This window comes from Vicia villosa, linkage group LG7 (assembly GCF_029867415.1).
Source record: "Vicia villosa cultivar HV-30 ecotype Madison, WI linkage group LG7, Vvil1.0, whole genome shotgun sequence".
NCBI classification, from domain to species: Eukaryota; Viridiplantae; Streptophyta; class Magnoliopsida; order Fabales; family Fabaceae; genus Vicia; species Vicia villosa.
Window position 1 is genome coordinate 30,326,005 of NC_081186.1, and position 20,690 is coordinate 30,346,694.

At 36.2% G+C, this 20,690-nt stretch overlaps 1 protein-coding gene across 2 annotated transcripts; it reads right to left on the minus strand.

Annotated features, from left to right (window-relative positions):
• Nucleotides 1–16,074: 16,074 nt before the first annotated feature.
• On the minus strand, nt 16,075–19,596 carry LOC131620424 (G-type lectin S-receptor-like serine/threonine-protein kinase At4g27290). 2 transcript variants are annotated; one of them, XM_058891494.1, is made up of 7 exons: nt 18,158–19,596; nt 17,972–18,085; nt 17,586–17,713; nt 17,291–17,501; nt 16,943–17,180; nt 16,715–16,865; nt 16,075–16,640 (listed from the first exon to the last, which is right to left on the minus strand). In XM_058891494.1, the coding sequence occupies exons 1-7, from the start codon at nt 19,455–19,457 to the stop codon at nt 16,335–16,337; spliced, it is 2,448 nt and encodes an 815-aa protein (XP_058747477.1). In that variant the 5' UTR covers nt 19,458–19,596; the 3' UTR covers nt 16,075–16,334. The 2 variants fall into 2 exon arrangements, with proteins under 2 accessions (XP_058747477.1, XP_058747476.1); XM_058891493.1 differs by having other exon boundaries at nt 16,076–16,640; nt 17,586–17,716.
• Nucleotides 19,597–20,690: the final 1,094 nt, after the last annotated feature.

Consider the following 20,690-nt stretch of genomic DNA (forward strand, 5'->3'; position numbering starts at 1 on the left):
TGCACCTCACAACACTCAAGCTGAAGAACCTAGAGCTGATGGTTCAGGACCGAGTGGCACAACGAGACCTGAGAACACCACCTCCGCACCAGAGAGTACTACTGCTCCAGATGCTTCTGCATCTGTTCCATCATCTTTTGCTGCAGATATGATGGATGAAAACTCTCGGTTGTATCGGTTTATGATGTCAGGCTGGTGTATGTGGCAAGACCAGTGCCTGCAGATGGGGATTCCAGCATGCTACATGTGTCACCAGACTGATTTGTGGAATGATGCTCGGCGCTTCCGTGATCGTTACTCTGGAACTTTAGATGACCATTCTTTTGGGATCGTTCGCATTCCGGGATTCCCTGCGCCATTTCAGATGGGGGGACCCTTTATCCCGCAAGAACAGCCACATCAGCAAACCCCTAACCCGCAGCCGACTGTATCCCCACTAGATGCATTTGTTCAGGGGACACCTTTTGATATCGATGAGCACATCAGTTTTGATGCGGATATGCAGGACAGGGATGGAAGAACCGACGCATAGAGTTCTTTGTTATCTTCTAGTTCGTTTGTTAGTTTTTCTGTTTCAATTGCTTCTAGTTATCTTGTGTTATGATGTACTTTGTTTCATTTCTTTTGTTTTCGTTGTTTTTGTTTTATTTTAGTTTTATTTCTCTGTAATCGCCCATTGGGCATAACTTATTAATGAATCTGTTGTTTTATCATTTAGTATGAATTTCTTGTTTATAGAGATGGTGGTTCTAACTAAATGGGTGACATCGATTCTAGACTCCACAAATGTGTAAATCATCCAATCATGTTACCTCATTCATAGATACCTGTGACTCAAGATCGGACGCACTTTAGTCAATGTCATCCTGAAATCCTAACAGCGTTGTGACAACTTTAGTGAAGACGCACAATATGAAGAGCCATCAGGAAACCTGTCAAAATCAACCTACCATGGTGAGATCAGATATAACCGATTATTCATTCATTTCCATGAGGGATATTCAGGTATGATTCTACTATTCAGAGTTTGCATGCGTCCTTTTCTGTTGTATACTGCATAATAACACACTGAGGCAAGTTTTTTCTTTCACCCTAGAGCCTTGTGTAGTCACCTGATCTTGATTATCCATTGTTCACCATTTTCGAGCTTGAAAAAAAAAAAAAAGAAAAAAAAAATAATATATCTTTTCTTTCTCTCACACCCTGGTTAAATGTCACCTTCCCCTGTTTCAAGTATGCAAATTACAATTGTTGGTTTCTCGGCTTTTGTGTAAGTTTGGGGTTGCTCATGGAATAACAACGTGTAAGTTTGGGGTAGCTATGCAATGATATTCAAAAGAGGAACTCACAATATGAGTGTTTACCCAGAAAAATGGTAAACAAGCGCTAGTTTCCTTTTTAAAGGTTACTTTTGCGGAATCAACTAGAATACTCCAGGACTAATTGCTTTATTTTGTTATATTATGTGTATCTGGTTTGTATTGAATGCAACAGTGACTTTAAAGTAAAAGTAAAACACTGAAATTAAAGGCTTTAAAGTAAATCAAAGCAATAAAAAAAAGGCAGTAAATGTGCACTGAAAGACGAAATATAACGTAAAATGATTGCATTAATTAAACTGGTACGCATACGTACATTCCAAGGTTGCACTCGTTACTCATTATTGCACAGAGATTTGAGTTTACTTGTGTTTTGTAGAAAATGCGGGCCCCTAACTATTCCTATGGAACTTGCTTAAATAGTAAAAATAAAATAACTACTACTAACGGTCGACTGGTTATCAGTCAACACGTGTCTTCGACATGCAAGATCTTCAATTGTGAGACCTCCACGCGTCCTGTAAGAACTGCCAGAAAACTGCTTGAAACTGCCTCTTAACTTCTAATACCTCTCGACTTTTGCCTCAGTTTCTGCAGCAAAATTCTTAAGTCTTCGCATTCTTCTGATCGAACGCTGAAGCCTCTGATCATCTTTCTAGTCGAACAGCTTCGACTACTAAGCATTGCTTAGTCGAACCACTTCGACCTAAATGGCAATGTAATTATTTAATTGAGGCCCAATTACCAATTTAGGGCCTTTCCACCAAATTGAGGCCCAATTACCAATTTTGAGCCCCAGTTGCCCATTTATTGGTAAGTCGAAATCCTAGGGTAACAAATTGCCCCCCAAGCGACTTCTTTCGACTAACTTTAGGAAAGAGAAAAGATGGCGTTTCAGTTCTTTCTTGGGTTTCGACTTTTGTTAATTCCCATTACGCCATGATTACATTTCATTTTCCCAAGCACTAATTATTACCTAAACACTAGGTTAGTGGGCTATAACTGCTCCCAGCTTGCTTGTGTCAGTTTCCAAGATATTTAATACGACCTTTGATTTTCTAACTTCCTTTCCCACGTTTGTCTTGCTGAAGTAACTACATATTCTCTATATATATAGCCTCATTCCTTCCATTTCCTTTTGCATTTCCCTACGCATAACATCTTAGACATTTTCATCCTTCAATCTTTGTCTTCACACCATGGCACAACCTTTAACAAATGCCAACATAAGATCCTCCATCAAGAAAGAATTTAAACTTTCTGAAGAAGAGTTTGATGCGAACCACATCAATGTTCGTGCTCTTTATGCTAGTCAGGGACTTGAATTTTATCCTGAAATTTTAGATGGTAACATCTATCCCTGCATGTTGATTGAATTCTGGAGATTTGCATCTTTGCGCATAGATCCAGAAGGGAGGACTACTATAACCTCTAACATTCGATGGGCTCATGTCATCATCACTCTCTCAACAATCTCTGATTTGTTGAAATGCAGCAATACCGGTGAAACTTTTGATGACAATATTTTCGACATGAACACTTCTAATATGTTAAGGGACCTCATGGACAATGATCCCTTTTGAGCCAAAGTAATCAAAATTTGGCACCAACTTTTGGTGGGCAACTTTCGTCCACGCAACCATGATGAAAATAGCATCATGGTGGAAGACTTGGAATTCATTTCCTGTGCCCTTCAGGGGAAGAAAATCAACTTTCCTCTATTGATTTTTAAGCAACTTGTGGAAGCTGTCTCTTTGACTGCCTCTCGTCAAGGAGTGGTGACTTGTCTTCCTTATGGAAGATTCTTATCCTACCTATTCCTCAGGCAAGGTGTGGTGAGGAAAATGCGCAAGGCTGGACGCATGGATATGTTCGAAGCCGAAAGTCTGCCTCTATTATCCTTGGAAGACATCGACCGAAGAGTTAACTAATATTGGATATTTTAGTGGCTTTGGGTTTTTTTTTTCTTTTTTTCTTGTAATGACTGCGCATTTTATGAAGGAACTTTTTGTAATGACTGGCCAAGTTTTGGCCATTTAATATAATCTCTTAGTTTTTACTCTCTTATGTGAATTTCTTGAAGCATAGGTTTATATTTTTTCAAATATTTACCGTTTATCCTCGAGATTCGACCATCTGAATTTAGTTCTTCAATTTCATATGCATTGTTTGAAAATACTTGCAAAATTTTAAACGGTCCTTCCCAACTTGGAAACCATTTACCCAATAACTTATTCCTTTGATCCATGGGCAGAATAACTTTCCATACATAATTACCTACCATGAATGTCTTGTCTTTGACTTTCTTGTTGTAAGCCTTCGCCACTTTTTCTTTTTGTCTTATCAACCTATCCAACGCTATTAGCCTTTCTTCGTCTAATTCTACTAATTCATCTAACATCATATTCCAGTATTCGTCAGACGAGAGACTATTTTGTCGTTGAATTCTTGTCGACTGTAGATGAATCTCTGCAGGCAATACAACATCATGCCCAAAAGTCAAACGAAATGGGGTAGTATTTATTGCTTCCTTTGGTGACGTCCGACAAGCCCAAAGGATTTGGTCGAGCGTTTGATGCCAATTTCTTGGCTTTTTCCCCACATGCTTCTTTATCAAATTTATAATAACTTTATTAGCAGCTTCGACTTGACCATTAGCCTGAGCATAATACGGAGTGGATGTTAGTAATCTAAATCCTGTCTCTGCTGCAAAAGCTTGCATCTTTCAACCAACAAAAACTGATCCTTGATCAGTAGTAATAGTCTCTGGAATCCCATATCTGTAGATAATGTGTTTTTGTATGAAACTAATCACTGCTTCTTGATCAGCATTAACTAGTGGGATGGCCTCTATCCATTTAGTAAAATAATCTATTCCTACTAAAATGAATCTTTGTTGCTTAGAAGATGCGGGTTTGATTTCTCCTATTAAATCCAAAGCCCATCCTCTAAAAGGCCAAGGTTTGACAATGGCATGCAATTCACTGGCTGGAACATGTTGAATGCCTGAAAATTTCTGGCACTCTTGGCATCCTCTTGCATATTCAATACAGTCTTTTAGCATTGTCGGCCAATATAAACCTTGTCTAAACAACAGCCCTTTCATCTTATGGCCTGACTGATGAGCTCCACAAACACCTCTATGAACTTCTGACACAGCCAAATATGCTTCAGCTTCACTTAAGCATTTCAACAATACACCCTCGGCTGTTTTCTTGTATAAATCATTTCCTAATATCACATAGTTTAGAGCTCTATATTTAATCTTTCGATCAGTTCCTCCGACTGGATTATTTAGGTATTGGACCAATGGGTTTCTCCAATCAGCATCAGTCATATTGTCGATGGCAAAAATTTCCAAGGCATACAAATCTTTACTTTCAACTTTACTTTCAACATTATCACCTACCCCCTCAAATTTTAACGTCGACAATTGACCTAACTTGTCTAATACTTCATGGGATTCTTTATTCTTGATTTCGACCATATCTTCTAACTTGTCTTTAGAAACTCTATACCCAGAAGCAATTTGTGCCAATTCATTGGCAATGCAATTGTTAGATCTTGGTACATGCAAGATCTCAACATGTTCGAATTTTTCTAATAAGCGTATCACGATTGCATAATACATTATTAGATTTTCTTTGATGCATTTATACTCTTTTTTGATTTGTCGAATTATTAGCTCAGAATCACCTCGAATCTCAACTCATTTTGCCCCTAAATCTATTAGGGCCTTCAAACCAGTTATCAAGGCTTCATATTCGACCTCATTGTTAGAGCATACTTCTTTCATTTTATAATGGAACTTTGTTGGAAGTCCTTTGGGGGAAATAATCAAGACTCCAATGCCTGATCCATTTTTGTGACTAGAACCGTCAAAAAACAGTTCTAGGAAGCTGCTTGATCGGTTTTTTACCTGGGTTTAACGGTAGTCGATGTTCCATCACCTGTCGACCCAAACCAGGCATTTCGTGATAGTCCCAAGCAAAACAATCTTTGTATTCTCTTAGGAGTCGAATCAACTTGGTTTTTAAACAACTTGCAAGCGTCGTGCTCACATATGTAGGCTTGTTAATGATCCCATCACCTAAATCAACTTCTTCCAGGGGATCTTGAGCTTGCATTCTTTTGACTGATCCTAATGGATCCATTTTGAAACCTAAAGGTTCATCATCGTATATCCCATCAAGTCGTTCGACTTGGTGATCGACTTCAGGCCTGTCCTCATTTTTTACCAACATGGCCTCAATAGCCATATTTTTCTCTAATTCGGCTTCTAAAGTCGTTCTTTCTTTGTTTTCGGCCAAATAAGCCGTTATTCGAGCCAGGTATTCTGACTCAGTGGTCATCATCTTTGACTGATGTCCTCTGCTCTAGAGGACTTTCATGGTTCAATGGTTCATTAGGGTCTTCTTTATTCCAAATGAAACCATAATTTGGGTCTAAGTTCATATACTTAGACACACTTTCATCAGAAGAATACACCTCTTCTGCTTTGTAGCAAGGAGCTACATTTTCCAGATGTTGGTCGAAGTGTCTACGACCACTTTCAGTTTTGTAATAACTTTGGTCAGCTTCAATATTCTCCACTATACCATCTGGCCTCCAAAGGGCCACACGCTGATGTAAGGTCGAAGGAACTGCCCCTACTCCATGGACCCATTCTCGACCCAACAGCAGTTTAAAATTTGCCTGTGATGCAATCACCATAAAGATGGTTGACCTGACAGTCGAACCAACAGCTAGTTTTACTTGAATTACTCCAAGTATTCCACTTGTCTTGCCCTCATAATTAGACAACACCATATTATGGGGCCTTAAATCTTTGTCAGATTTACCCACTTTCTGAAGTGAGGAATAAGGCATTAAGTTTACAGCAGCCCCACCATCGACAAACACTTTGTTTATTGGAACATCATCCACTTTTGCCCTTATGAATAAAGGCTTCAAATGATACATCATTCCTCGACCTGGCCTCTCAAACACAGCCTTTTGCTCCTCTACCACTCCTTTTCCCATTACATAGTAACAAACAGGTGTTTCTTCCACATTCTCGTCAGGAAGAAAATCATCTTCGTTCTCAGATACCTCAGATACTCTGTCGAACTCTGCTGGAAGTACAGAGACAATTCCAAAGTCGATTAGCAACTCATCTGACTCTATGTCAAAGTTGTCGTCGACCTCTTCGTCCGACAGTGGAGAATACTCAGGTTCTTTTTCTGTATTGAGGGTCGGAGCATCATTGTTAACCAATTCTTTAATCAGTTTCTTTCCTAGGATCATTCCTGCAGCCAGTCTTTCATTTGCTATTTTAGCCTGCTCTTCAGTCAACTTCCTGTGAAAAGGCTTTGGCTGATAGTGAGAAAATCCTGCCTGCACCATTTTCGAATTTTCCTGTCCATTCTTATGGCTTCTTTGGTAACGCCTCCAGTGCGTTCGAGTCATGGGGTTCTTTCCTTTGTAGTTTGGAGATATGTAATCTTTTCTTTTAGATCCACTATCTGTCCAAGAGCCTTCAGCATTGGTTCCCTCGCCTTGAATTTGCCATTCTGGGCGTTTACCTCTGAAGTTAATAGGTTTCACCCATTTGTCTTTAGGGACATCCGTCTTGGGACGGAAAGTCCTTGGTTTTTCAAACATCTTCCTGTATTCTCCATCCCTTCGACCACTGTTTTCTCCTGTGTACATGAATTGACGATTCTTGCCTCGACGAGGATCGAACCTCACTTTTTTTGCAGCATCGACATTGAAAACAGCATCACACCTTGGGCATAATCCAACTTGAGAGTTGTTATTGTGGCATCTCTCAAGGAATTTGAAAAGACTTTCTTTTGGTTCAGGATAAACCATGTTCAAAACTTTGCCATCAGTAGCGCCGTTTTGCTTTCTAACGAAACCATCAGTAGTCTCGACCATCATCACATCAACAAGCTCAGTATAGTGAGCCTCTTCGACTTGCAAAGGATCAATATCAACTTGCATTGATGACTTTGGCTTTTCTCCAAACTGTAACCTTCCTTCTTTCAAAGCTTTCTGCACCAAGTCCCTGAAAAGGACACATTGAGAAGTTTTATGACCCAAGAAATTATGAAATTTACAAAATCCTCTTTTTTTCTTTTGTTCGAGAGGAGGATTTTTAAGTCCTGGGGGTACTATGATTTGCCCATCAGAAACCAGCAAATCAAATATTTCATCACATTTTGTTATATCAAATGAATACGTTTTACTAGAAAATTTCTCATTTTTACTTTCAATCAGATTCTTATCTTTTGAGGGCTTGAGCAATTTACAGATATATGGTGGCCCTGGCTTTAATTCAGCCACGTTCACCTCTCCCTCTTCGTATTCACTATCGATAGTAGAGTCGAACTCACTTGTAGTGACATAAGCTATCTTTTCTTTCTTATGATATTTACTAGCTCTGGCTTTTTCAGCTTTTAGCCTTTCGACCTGGCGTACTCTATCTGCCAGTTGTGCCATATCTCTCAAATGTTGGGTGTCTAATTTCTTCCTTATGGAATAATCTAACCCACCTGCAGCCATTTCGACTAACTCATGTTCAGGAATTTGTGTGAAACATCTAGCTTTCAGTAACCTAAAACGGTTTAGATAGTCATCGACTGGTTCTGCACCCTTTTGCCTAACTCCAGCTAATTCTTTCAAACTAATTTTCGACTGTCCCATTTAAAATTGTTCATGGAACAATCGTTCCAATTGGTTCCAGGAGAACAAAGATTGTGGAGATAAGGTCGTGAACCAGGTAAATGCATTTTTTGTTAAAGAACTTGGAAAATACTTCATCTTTAGATTTTCATTGTTTGCTATTTCTCCAGCCTCTGTCTGGAACCTAGCAATATGTTCGACCGTCGACTCTCCAGTCTCACCAGCAAATTTGGTGAATTTTGGGACTTTCCACCCCCTAGGCAATTCTGTTTGCCTTACGTATTCTGACAACGGGGAAACGAAATTTGGTCTATGCAAACCTACATTTATTCCATTCTGAACTCAAATTTGTTCGACTACATTAGAGATATTACTGTGTCCAACATTGACATCTTGCTGGATGTTCCTAAGAACCTGGTCAGCATCCTGATGCCTTCGTACTATTCTAGGGATCTCTTGCTCAATTTGATCTCCTTGTCCTATAGGTTCGACCCCTCTCACATTCGACCCTTGAGTAGTCGAAAGGTTTGGTTGTGGGGGCGCTCCAAAGAAATCTACAATTCTGGCCATTTGTCCAGCCAATATTTCATAACTTTGGTTCGTGTTATTTATCATGGGAGTAAAAACAGTTCCCATTTGTTGAGTAAGGGCATTCACCATTTCATGATTACTTTCGTCTATTTGCTGTCGAATTGACAACATTGACGTAGTACTTAAAGATGGCAAAGCCTGGTGATTATATCCTATGCCTATAGGTCGACCCCCTGGATTTGATGTGCTTGTAGCCATCATGTTGTCAGAATATAATGAAGGATTTGTGTGCAAACCTTGCATCATAGACGTGGGCATTCCAAACTGAGGGTTAAAACCTGGTGGAGGCATCATTCCATGAAATGGCGGTCGTAACGGATTAAACGGTGACCGTACATTCGTTGGTGATGATACCAATATTGCTGTCGTCGATCCACCAGTATTTGTTGTTCTAACTGGGGATGAATCTGCGGCACTTTGTGGTGTTGTTCCGGTCGGAACAACTCCTTGATTTCCAGAAAGATCAGAATTATTTGTATTAACTTCAGCCATGTTAGTTAATTCCCGACCACTTCTTAATATCATACATAACTATTATACTAACAAATATAAAACAAACAGCAATTGACGAGTCCCACTGGGCGTGCCAATTTGTTTACCCAGAAAAATGGTAAACAAGCGCTAGTTTCCTTTTTAAAGGTTACTTTTGCGAAATCAACTAGAATACTCCAGGACTAATTGCTTTATTTTGTTATATTATGTGTATCTGGTTTGTATTGAATGCAACAATGACTTTAAAGTAAAAGTAAAACACTGAAATTAAAGGCTTTAAAGTAAATCAAAGCAATACAAAAAAGGCAGTAAATGTGCACTGAAAGACGAAATATAACGTAAAATGATTGCATTAATTAAATTGGTACGCATACGTACATTCCAAGGTTGCATTTGTTACTCATTATTGCACAGAGATTTGAGTTTACTTGTGTTTTGTAGAAAATGTGGGCCCTTAACTATTCCTATGGAACTTGCTTAAATAGTAAAAATAAAATAACTACTACTAACGGTCGACTGGTTATCAGTCAACACGTGTCTTCGACATGCAAGATCTTCAATTGTGAGACCTCCACGCGTCCTGTAAGAACTGCCAGAAAACTGCTTGAAACTGCCTCTTAACTTCTAATACCTCTCGACTTTTGCCTCAGTTTCTGCAGCAAAATTCTTAAGTCTTCGCATTCTTCTGATCGAACGCTGAAGCCTCTGATCATCTTTCTAGTCGAACAGCTTCGACTACTAAGCATTGCTTAGTCGAACCACTTCGACCTAAATGGCAATGTAATTATTTAATTGAGGCCCAATTACCAATTTAGGGCCTTTCCACCAAATTGAGGCCCAATTACCAATTTTGAGCCCCAGTTGCCCATTTATTGGTAAGTCGAAATCCTAGGGTAACAATGAGTAACTCTTTATATATAAAAAAAAAGATTACAATGAAAAGGTACTCATAAATAAGTGCATGGAACTACCCGAAGACTTTTCCAAGAGACCCAGCAGTAACCGTGTTTGGTAATGAGACGCATAGACACATACGTGAAACTTGTAACCGTCATCCTTTTGTTTTTATTCCACCTTAACCCGAGCCCCATTACATCCTTAAAGACCTCGAAAAAGTTTGTGAATTATGCATGTAAACAGGGATTAGGATTCATTCGAATTATTGAGTGAGTATTACATACCATGAATTTGAGTGTAAACACTTGAACCCCTGAGAGAACTGGTGAGAGTGTGAAAGAAGCTGACAGGTCGAATGATGTTTCAAAATGGAAGTGTCTCTAAGCGATGGTGGCATAAAGTTGGAAGAATTAAAGGGTGATCGCTAAATGAGGTGCGAAAGATTTCACAGGTATTGTGGTAAGAATTTTGTTTCAAATAAGTTTGGGGTGATATGATTGGTCTTGATTTGAAGTTGCTTGAGGACAAGCAACAATTTAAGTTTGGGGTTGTGATCAGTCACCATTTTTGTTAGTATTTCACCATTTAAAAAGTAAGAATTCAGGTAAACTGTTTGATTTAACACGTGATTTTAAGTTATCTTAGTTCTTTTCAGTAAAAAGTTTTTTGCTTAAGACAATCTCTTTCTGGTTCCTTTTTACGCTCTTGTTGGTATAATTAGTGGTTTCAGGTTTATGAGCATGGATGTCCAAGAACAGTAGCACAAAAGCTGGGACAAGCAAGCAAGAAAGGAAGAAAATCGAAGTCAAGGCAGCCCATACGCGTATGGCCCTCCTGATACGCGTATGGCTCAATAAGCAACAAGCCCCATACGCGTTCCTCAAATTCCAAGGCAAAAAACAAGACTGCTCATACGCGTATGGGAATGTCATACGCGTATGACCCCTAGCATATACGCGTCTCATACGCGTTTTGTAGAAATCATGTGCAAAATTGGATATGCCCATACGCGTATAGGGAGCATCATACGCGTATGAGGCCCAAAATATTGCCCATCTCAAACCTATATAAACCAGTACTGCGAATTTCACCGGGTTGGACGATTTTTGACTGAAAAGACACGTTCAGAGCGCTGGAGAACTCAGAATTTGGCAAGGGTTTCACATCATTCAAGAGTTTACACAATTGAAGATTGATTCCTCGACAGATTTTGTAATGACAACAATTCTTTTCATTGCTTTGTTTTTGGTTATGAGTACCTAAACCCCCATTTGCTAAGGGGGGTGACCCTGATTCTGAATGTAATGAATTCGTATTTGTCAATGCATTAATTTTTGTTATTCATTGTTAAATTGATTTGTTCTTGTTATCGTTCTTAATGCGTAAACCGTCGGAAAAACGAATTTTGAGTTTTTATAAATATTAAGCTGGGCAGCTATTGTTTATCGACCTGAATGAGAACATTTGATAATAAATATTATCTAGGACTAGAAATATTTTATCTTGACCGGAAAATTCTCGATATTTGATTGCTTGATCATTACCGTAATTGACTATGGACATAGAAGTTAGGGTATGTGTTCAAAGATCTTCTGACTAAGGATTTAGGCTTAGATGCTCTAGAGAACCGGTAATCAATTGCTGTGAAGTATATTATTGCACTGATAAGTCGAAATTATTGCAGGCAGAATCATTCACCTACCCCTATTACTCATATCTGTTATTCGTTTAACTAATTTATTCACTCTTTCTGAATTGCATACTTTAATCATTTTCTTGTAAACCAAACCATTTACCAGTGATCTTTTGTTTAATTGAAATCATATTCCAACTCTATATCCTCAAGCAGTCCTTGAGATCGACATTCGGAGAAAACTCCTTTTATCACTACAATAGGCAAAAATAGTACACTTGCTACTTTCCTATCAGTATGTATTCATGAAGAATTATAGAAATTACTTCATGAGTTGCATCTGCACGTGGAAGAGCTAAAAATGCTGAAATGGGTACAACTTCTACTGGTACCATTTGAGACAATGGAGCTTCTGCTGTGGTTGCTGGTGTATGATTGTTGGTCATGTGATTTTGTTTGGTTTTTCATTGTGATTCTTTTTATTTTAGTTTATGATTTGGTAAGGGTTAAATGCCCATGATATTTTTAAGTTTACTTTTCTGAAAAAAAAATAAAAAAAATGCTTAACAGGTAGCTTGCTTAGTTCTACTACCTTTGTCACTTTGTGGCTAAAAAGGGGAAGTAGTATTTGAGTATGCAGGAGGTGTTTGTGCTTGAGGGGGAGTCTTCTCGCTATTGCTACTGTGTTAGGATATACTTGGCTAGTATAAGCTAACATATGTTGAGGGGAAGCTGTTACCCTGCTATGTTACCCTGCTGGTTCTTTCCGGTGCTGCTGCTGTTCTTCTAATGCAATGGTTATTTGGTTGTTTCAGTCAAAATGTGCCAAAGGGGGAGATTGTAGTTTCTCTAAGATTGGCATGAATTTTGGTAAAACCAACCTAGCTGAAACATGTTGAATAAAAAGCCATATCATTCAGTTTTTCAACATGTTGAACAAGATGTCACAACATTACAGGTATGACATCATGTTTACTAGGACGTGCTTGATGGAGCCGATCTGTCAAGATATATCAGTTGGTTTGTCAGCTACAAAATATTGTGGAATATTCAGTTAGCTTATGTGTATCCAAGATCGACTCAATCAGAGATAAATCAGAGATATTTGTTGGGTTTTAAAATCTCTATAATTAGAAACAATTTAGGAAAGATTGGATTAAAAGTCTATTTTCTTGAAGATCAAGCAACAAAATTTGTGCAGCCTCCTTGATGCGGTTTTAGGCCCAATTAAGTCAATACTAATTCTATAAACAGACTGGCCTATACCTACTTTTAAGTGGAACTGATATTTGTATTTCTAGGGTTCTAGGAATCTTTATTTTGTTATTCGTACTGTAAGTTCCGAACTGGGTAAATAATTCTTTGTGTTTTTTACCTTTCTGCACAATTTTCATTACTACTGCCATCTTGTTCCATAACCGTTATCAACAGATATTTGTGTCGTGACATCTTATTCGACATCACATATCTGATACTGTTTCACATGTGTTAGCATGAAATTCAAACATGAATTTATTATGTTGAACACTATCCTATAGTTAGGTAAAATTTTGAAGAAAATTGAGATGAACAACATATTTAATGGTGAGACAATGGACATTACCAACATGCACCTTATCATTTCCTAAATATGAAAATAATAATAATGTAGAAGAGATTCAAGAGAGTTTAAATTATAGGATTCACCTGAATCGGAAAAACATATGTGAGACTCCAACTTTCTTCGTAGCAAGAATTGCTCAGTATCATAAAGTTGGTCTATTGTAGCAGCCATTGAACTTGGTTGAGTTACCTTTGCACAATTATCTTTAACTCAGTCAACTTGAGCTTGAGAGCTTATATTTTGTTACGTAATATAAATATTGGTAAAAGTTAAAAGTTGCATGTCTATAATTGATATAGAGCTGACAAGTAGGTATGAAGCCCGAAAACCATCCTTGGAATGACCTTGACCATAATGATTGCACCCACAACCATGAAAGAGAGTACCATTAAAATTGAATTATGATTCTTGATGCACAGTATCTGTAGACACATTAGAGACAAAGAGTTCTTGTCTGAATTTATCCAATTGAGCTTCTTGAACATACATAAGCACTTCAATATAATAGATTGTTGGAGGCTCAAATTGACCATAGATTTGTATAATGAAGAAAATTTCCTCCAAACTTTAAAATGATCTTACTTTGTGTAGCGGTGAAATTGGTGAGACTAGAGTCATTGAAAAGACTTAGCTCATTTTTAAACAGAGTCGCCACCGCGCTTTATTGTTTCCAAAAGGAATGAGTGAAAGAGCGAATAAAACCCACAGAAGTTTTTAAAATCAAAACTAATAAACTTATCAGAGATCTGACACCCAGAATTGCTAGTACTCAGAATCACTATAAAAGTGCAAAGTTTGGAAAATGAGAATCTCAAGTGAGGCAGTGACTTGGAGAATTCTGGTGTAATTGATCAAGGGAGTGATACCCTCTATTTATAGGCAAGATTTAGGGTTTGTGGAGGGAAAATATTCAGAAGTTTGAAGCTCACATGTGACCCTTGTACCACCTTGCTTCTTTGTGAAGTTATGTCAAAATTGGAGTTCCAATGGCAAGGTACAAGTTCAAGCATGCTTCCATGACTTTATTCTGAGTTTGGAGAGGTTACTTGTGATGTTTAATTTTCTTTTGGTTCAGAGGAGATATGGGAGAGGCTCAAGGAGAGTGGACTTTGTGCATAAAGCCTCTTTATCAAAATGGAAGTGTGATCTTTATGCCATTAATGGAATGATCACTTGGATAATGTCTTAAACACTTGAATTATAGCTAAAAAGAAGGCGTAATCTTCTGATTATGGTGCTTTGAATAAGTTATATGGGCTGCAAGAAAGGAATCTTTGCATTTGAAATGGTTTTGGTTCATAACTTCTTCATCTTCATTCTTGAATCCAATTGTTCATGGATCCTTCTTTACAAAATCATAACTCTTGGATGGAGCCATGGATTTTCATGCTACTTATCTCTTTGGAAAGCCCTTTCTACATACTTCAATTCACTTGTTGAAAGTTTCCTCAAACTCTTTTTGGATCATGGAGAAAAAAGGGCTTAAAGTTAAGAAAAAACTAGGTGAAAACACTTAGAATTTTTCTAAGTTTTTTAGACATAAACCTTCTTAATCCAATATTCTCAAAATAATCACTTTTAGAAAAAAGTTGCATTGTGATAAGTTGTTTTTGTCAAGATCTACAACATTCATGTTTGGAGATTTTTGAGTTTGTAGGCAAAATTTGAAGTTCCAAAATTAGGTCAAAATTCACTTAAAACCCTAATTTTGACTTTTGTTGACTTTTTGATTCTTGATGAATTCTTTGAATTTTCTTTGATCAAATGTCTTCAATATCCATATGATGATGATTTGGATCGTCCCAAGTCCATAGTTGACCATTTTTCTCAAAAGTCAAAGGTTGACTTGTATGGTTGCCTTTTTCCAGATGAATTGCAGTTTTGTGACTTCTACATGAATCAAGCTCTCCTCTTCAAATGAATGATATGAATGGACTATAATGTTGAATTGAATTTCCTTGAATCATAGTTTTGGAACCATGTCCTGATTAAAAGTCAACCCTCTAGTGAAATTAGGTCAAAAACCCTAATTGGAGCTTCTGATGAACTTGAAGGTGATTGATATTGCATTGACCCATCTTTGGACCTTGATATTGGTTAGATAATCCCTTGAATCATAGAAGAATGTTGAATTTCTTTTCGGGTCTCAAAATCCTAATTTGCTCAGCTTCTTCTTGATCAATCTCATGTCTTGGGACACAAGTAACAAACAACAATTTTTGTATTTTGGGTTAACAAATGATAAATGCATGAAGATTATGATGACAATGATGATCCTAATAATTAAGATATGGTGGGATCTAAGTGGTCAAAAATTGGGGTGCAACACTTTGTGACTATGTCACTTGCTGAAAAATAAGGAACCAGGGAGAGCTTGATGAGAAGAACAAATTTTGAGGTTGAACTATTCAATTTCTTGGTTGATTTGAGTTCCCTGAGTAGCCCTTGAACACATGTTTTCATTACTACATGAAATTGTTTATGTATTTTTTCCTACATTGCATACGAAAGTTTAATATTAAGAACCATTTGCACCATCGATTCAAAGATTGTAGATAGAAGCCAAATAAACAGGGATAGATCTTGAACAATCCAAGTTTCATAATCCTCAGAAATTGAATTGTTTATACGAGATGCCTCATTTTTTAACATTGGGGGGATTTCTGATTGACACAATATCCCTGAAGTGCGTGTGTTACAATCATACTCTCAACTTGTTAATACCATAGCTAGTATTTATTGTTTTGCTGTTTGATAGAAAATTTTAGACCAAATGAATAAGAATGTTCCAAATTTCTTATATAGTGGAAGATTTATCATCATCCTCTAGTGATGAAACATGTGAGCGATCAGGGAAGAAAAAGAAAGATTATTGTGCAGAAGCAAAAGAAATGATGGCTGATATCATGTGTGAGCTCAAATGAATCTCTCATTTATTATTAATTAGATAATTAAAATCTCGTGATGACCTTCTTAATATAGAGGTTATCTATCATTCAACAACAAATAACAATAATGAATCCTAACTAACTAAAAGTAGTTACAATATTTATATGAATAACTCTAAACTAACATAGTCTTAAATGAAGAACTAGTATAATACATATAAACTCATATGTAAACTATTATTTTTCTATCTTGCATTTAATTGTGAGATAGTTACATTGTTTATTGAAGAAGATCTTTGTCTTTCGGAAGAAGTTTCTCCTTCACTTGTTATGGTTTTCAATAAATAACTTGGCTCATGTGGTAGAGGTAAAATATTATTACCATTCAACATCACAACAACAGATGTCATACTTGGCCTATTATCAGGATGATGTTGCAGACATAAAAGCCCTATTTGGATACACCGCAAAGCTTCATAAAGAATACATGTATCTTTCAAATTATCATCAATTAATGTGTGTATGGTTCCCTCTTTCCATAATCTCCATGCCTACAAAAATTTCAACAAAGTTATTATCTATGTTATGTAGAGAAAAAATAATCGAATTTTTTAGTGATACTCACATGTCCAATAAGATTGTGATCATCTTGACTATAGTTAAGGGTTCTGTTTTTCTTTCCACTTATAAGTTCTAACAATAAGACACCAAAGCTAAATACATCTGATTTAATTGAGAATAATCCGTCAATGGCATATTCTGGTGCCATATAACCACTGAAAAAGAAGTAAAAAGAATAAATTTGATATTCAATCAATTCCACAAAACTCTATCAAACCTTTATGTTACTTACTATGTGCCAACTATTCGACTTGTTTCCCCTTCCATTTGATCATCTCCACACATTTTAGCAAGACCAAAATCAGAAATTTTTGGTTGCATATCATTGTCTAATAAAATATTGCTCGCTTTTAAATCTCTGTGTACAATTCTTAACCTTGAATCTTGATGCAAGTAAAGAAGACCTCGGGCAATTCCAAACAAGATGTTAAATCGCATAGACCAATCTAATAATTTACTTTGAATTGGATCTGTTAAAATATCGCAATAAGTATAATTAGTAGTTCTTTCTTTCAATAATGACATGAATAAATAATTAAACTTGTATCATGACAAGTATTGAACTTTGAAAGTTACTTACCAAAAATAAATGAATCAAGGCTTGTGTTCGGCATGTATTCATAGACCAACATTTTTTCATCTTTTTCAATGCAATAGCCAATTATTTTAACAAGGTTTCGATGTTGAAGTTTAGAACATAAAATAACTTCGTTCTTAAATTCTTTCAATCCTTGTCCAGAACTTCTTGAAAGCCTTTTGACTGCAATTTCTTGACCATCTTGCAACTTACCCTACATTGATGATTGAAAGTAATTTGTTTAATAGTTCAAATGACTTTTTCTTTAACGTCGAGCCAAAAAAAAGTTTAAATATACCTTATATACGGGTCCAAAACCACCTTCACCCAATTTGTTATCATCTGCGAAGTAATCAGTGGCCTTATGTATTGTAGCAAGATCGAAGAAAGGGAGGTCTAAATCATTACGGTCGTCTTCATTATTGTCTTCTAACAAGATGATGAGAACAATAGTATTAAAGAGAAACGAAAAGATCAAAAGAATATATTTTCAGTACTTTGGATAAATACATATTCATCTACTAAATTAAGTGTATTAAATGAAGAATGTACACCCCCAAATTGAAAGGAAATGAATGATCATTTGGTTATTTAGGCTTCAAAGCTTTTAAAGGTACACAAATATATATCAGAAGTAAAGTATATTTTGTGAAATATGAAATGCTTTAAGGATAAGAAAAGTACCTTTGTATTTTATCTTTTTTCTATAAATGTATAGAGTCAATAGCATCACAATGACTGCAAAAACAATGATCGAAACTACCAAGATAGCCAATTTAGGATACCCATGTTTAGCACCTGCAATGAAACATTGTGTTCTTTAATGTGATCAAGTGACATTATTATGTAAAAGAGTATTGAATTTGTTACCTATATTTGATGCATCAATTCGAACATATAAGTTTCTCATAGAATCTGAATCTCTTAAGTCTTTAAGATCATTAAACCACATGGAACAACCGCCACTATCTTCATTTGAGGTTAAGCCTGAGTAAGCTGTGCAGGAACAATTTTGCAAACATTTGAGCTTGCAATCATCAAGTGTCATATTTGCGCTAGCCCATGTATTTGTAGTATCTGGAAACTTCACTCCAGTAACTTTAAAAAAACCGTCTCTTCCCTTCACTCCACAGCTCCAATTTCCATTGCGCACACATCCATCTGCCCAGTTCATTGTGCTCCACTGTTGCGGTGATTTTGGCTTAAACCCATCCAAACACTGACAAAGTGGGGATGAGTCAATCACACACTTTCCATATGGTCCACAAACATTATAACCATCACAAGTATCATGTGGTAGGTTCAAGTAGTTACTCCATTTTCTAGATTGAGGAATCCATACAAGGCGTTGAAGAAGCAAACTAGTTTGGTTTAAAACAACTATGGAAATCACAGATTTGTTCTTTAGGGTGTACGAAAAATACGCTTCATCTTCATTGCTTACAACCTCTGAATTAAAAATTGGGTTAGCCTTCATCCCATATGCTCCACTATCCGTAGTACCAATCATAGGTCCTGTTCTGTAGAACTCAGTTGAACCTTTCCAAAGAACATCTTCAGGATTATCACTAAGACTCATGGATGATACAAAATCACCTGAAGATGGATCTTCCCAATTTTTCCATGCAGTAAATATTCTATGAATACCAGTTTTCTTGTCCCATCCAAGCTTCATCTCAGGTAATAATGTATCGGTAGGATAGTCAAAGCTCTGCCATAAGAAACTTTCTTCATCAGTTTCAGTGTCGTTCTCATCTCTAATCACTAAATTTCCGTTGTCCAGAAGCTGGACAATTGGAGTTGAAGCCTTCTTCGTTGTGTTTGTTGACCATATAAGAGACTGATTGCTGTTGAGAAGAACGAGATTTCCTTGTTTGTCTATCATCAACTTGCTTGAGTTGTCTTTGATAGGATTATCACGATTTGCAACCCAAACAACGGTTTTGACCGGGATGTTTTTGTACCAAATTCCGACATAGCGGTTCGGGGAATTACCGGGATTAAAGAAACCCAACTCGAAGGTTCCTTCTTTGGAAATCAAGGTGCTTCCATCGGAAAGTGACTCTGATTGGGTAATAGTATCTGCTCCATAGGAAAATTTGGAGAAGAGTAATAGTAACATAGAAACAATTACCATTGCTGGGAAAATGGTCATTTTGGTGTGATTCATGATAGAATTTCAGAAACGAATAAGAAGTTTTTTCAATAGAATGAATTCAGAGTCAGAGGGTCATTTTTGTTAGGTGGTTGAACTTTGTTCTTCTGTGAGTTGCCACTTGACAATAAAATATGAAGAAAACATTCTAGCTGAAGAAAATGTTGTAAAAGTTTATTTATTATATACTCAATTAATTGAGGAAATTCTAATATATACGCATATGGCAATAAAATAAGAAGAAAATAGAGTCTTCTAGATGAGAAAGCATGGTCATTTTAGTCAAAAACACGTGATAAAAGTCATGTTTTGCGTAAATTTGTCAAAATTAGACTCAAAATGGGACGAAGTCCAATTTATCTATTACTAATATCGAACATGTTTCATCAGTGCTGATGGTATTTTTTTCATGATTTCTTATTTACTTAACTAAAAAATTACGGGTGTATTTGTTGGAGGGATTAAAATTATAATTTAAGGAATCTTATTCTTAAGATTGTTAATACCAAAATTTTATTTCCATCTATTGATAAGTTTTTAAAATTTTTAAGAATACTTTTAAATTTTATTTTTATTTAAAATTTTAAAATTTTAAAAATATAAACAAATATGTTAAAATAATAGAAAAATAGATAGTTATAGTTAGTTATTTTTTATTTCCATGGAAATAAAAGATTCCCATCCTTTAACATAGGAATAAATATTTGAACTTTCACAATTGATATTCCTTAGAAGAAAAGATTCCTTAGCATAATTAAAAAACTTGAAACAAACATTGGAATGTAGGATTCTCAACCTCACATTCCTGGATTTACAATTTGTATCCATAAAAAAAACACCCCATACGAGTTTTGTCTGAACAAATGTGATTTCTTATATATCGCGATATTTTATTTGTCAGTTTTAAAATTTGTATTATAAATTATAAATATTTACAGGATCACAAATCATTCATAATAATAAAGCAAAATGAGTTTATTGGCAATTTTGACAAGTGGCACAATTCTAGACAGCTTGCTATTTTAATAGTTTCTACTTTAATAATTCAATTTTTTTAAAAAATTATTATATATTCTCTATAGTCTTGGATAACACGTCATTTTTCTATTTTTTTTATAATTGGTTTATGACCACACAATACACATTACCTTTTCCCAAAACATTGGCCGCCTAATTCCCCCTCCCCATAAAAACTAAACGGAAAACCCTATTCTTCTTCATCGATTCATTCCCCTAATTTAATGTATA

Bases quoted from the DNA above. Each gene is read 5' to 3' on its own strand.
- LOC131620424 (XM_058891493.1), bottom strand. From the start codon at position 19,457: ATGAATCACACCAAAATGACCATTTTCCCAGCAATGGTAATTGTTTCT. The intron at 17,502-17,585 runs GTATATTTAAAC...TCATCAATGTAG, and splicing joins GTTTTGGACCCGTATATAAG to GGTAAGTTGCAAGATGGTCA. The intron at 16,866-16,942 runs GTAAGTAACATA...CTTCTTTTTCAG, and splicing joins AGTCGAATAGTTGGCACATA to TGGTTATATGGCACCAGAAT.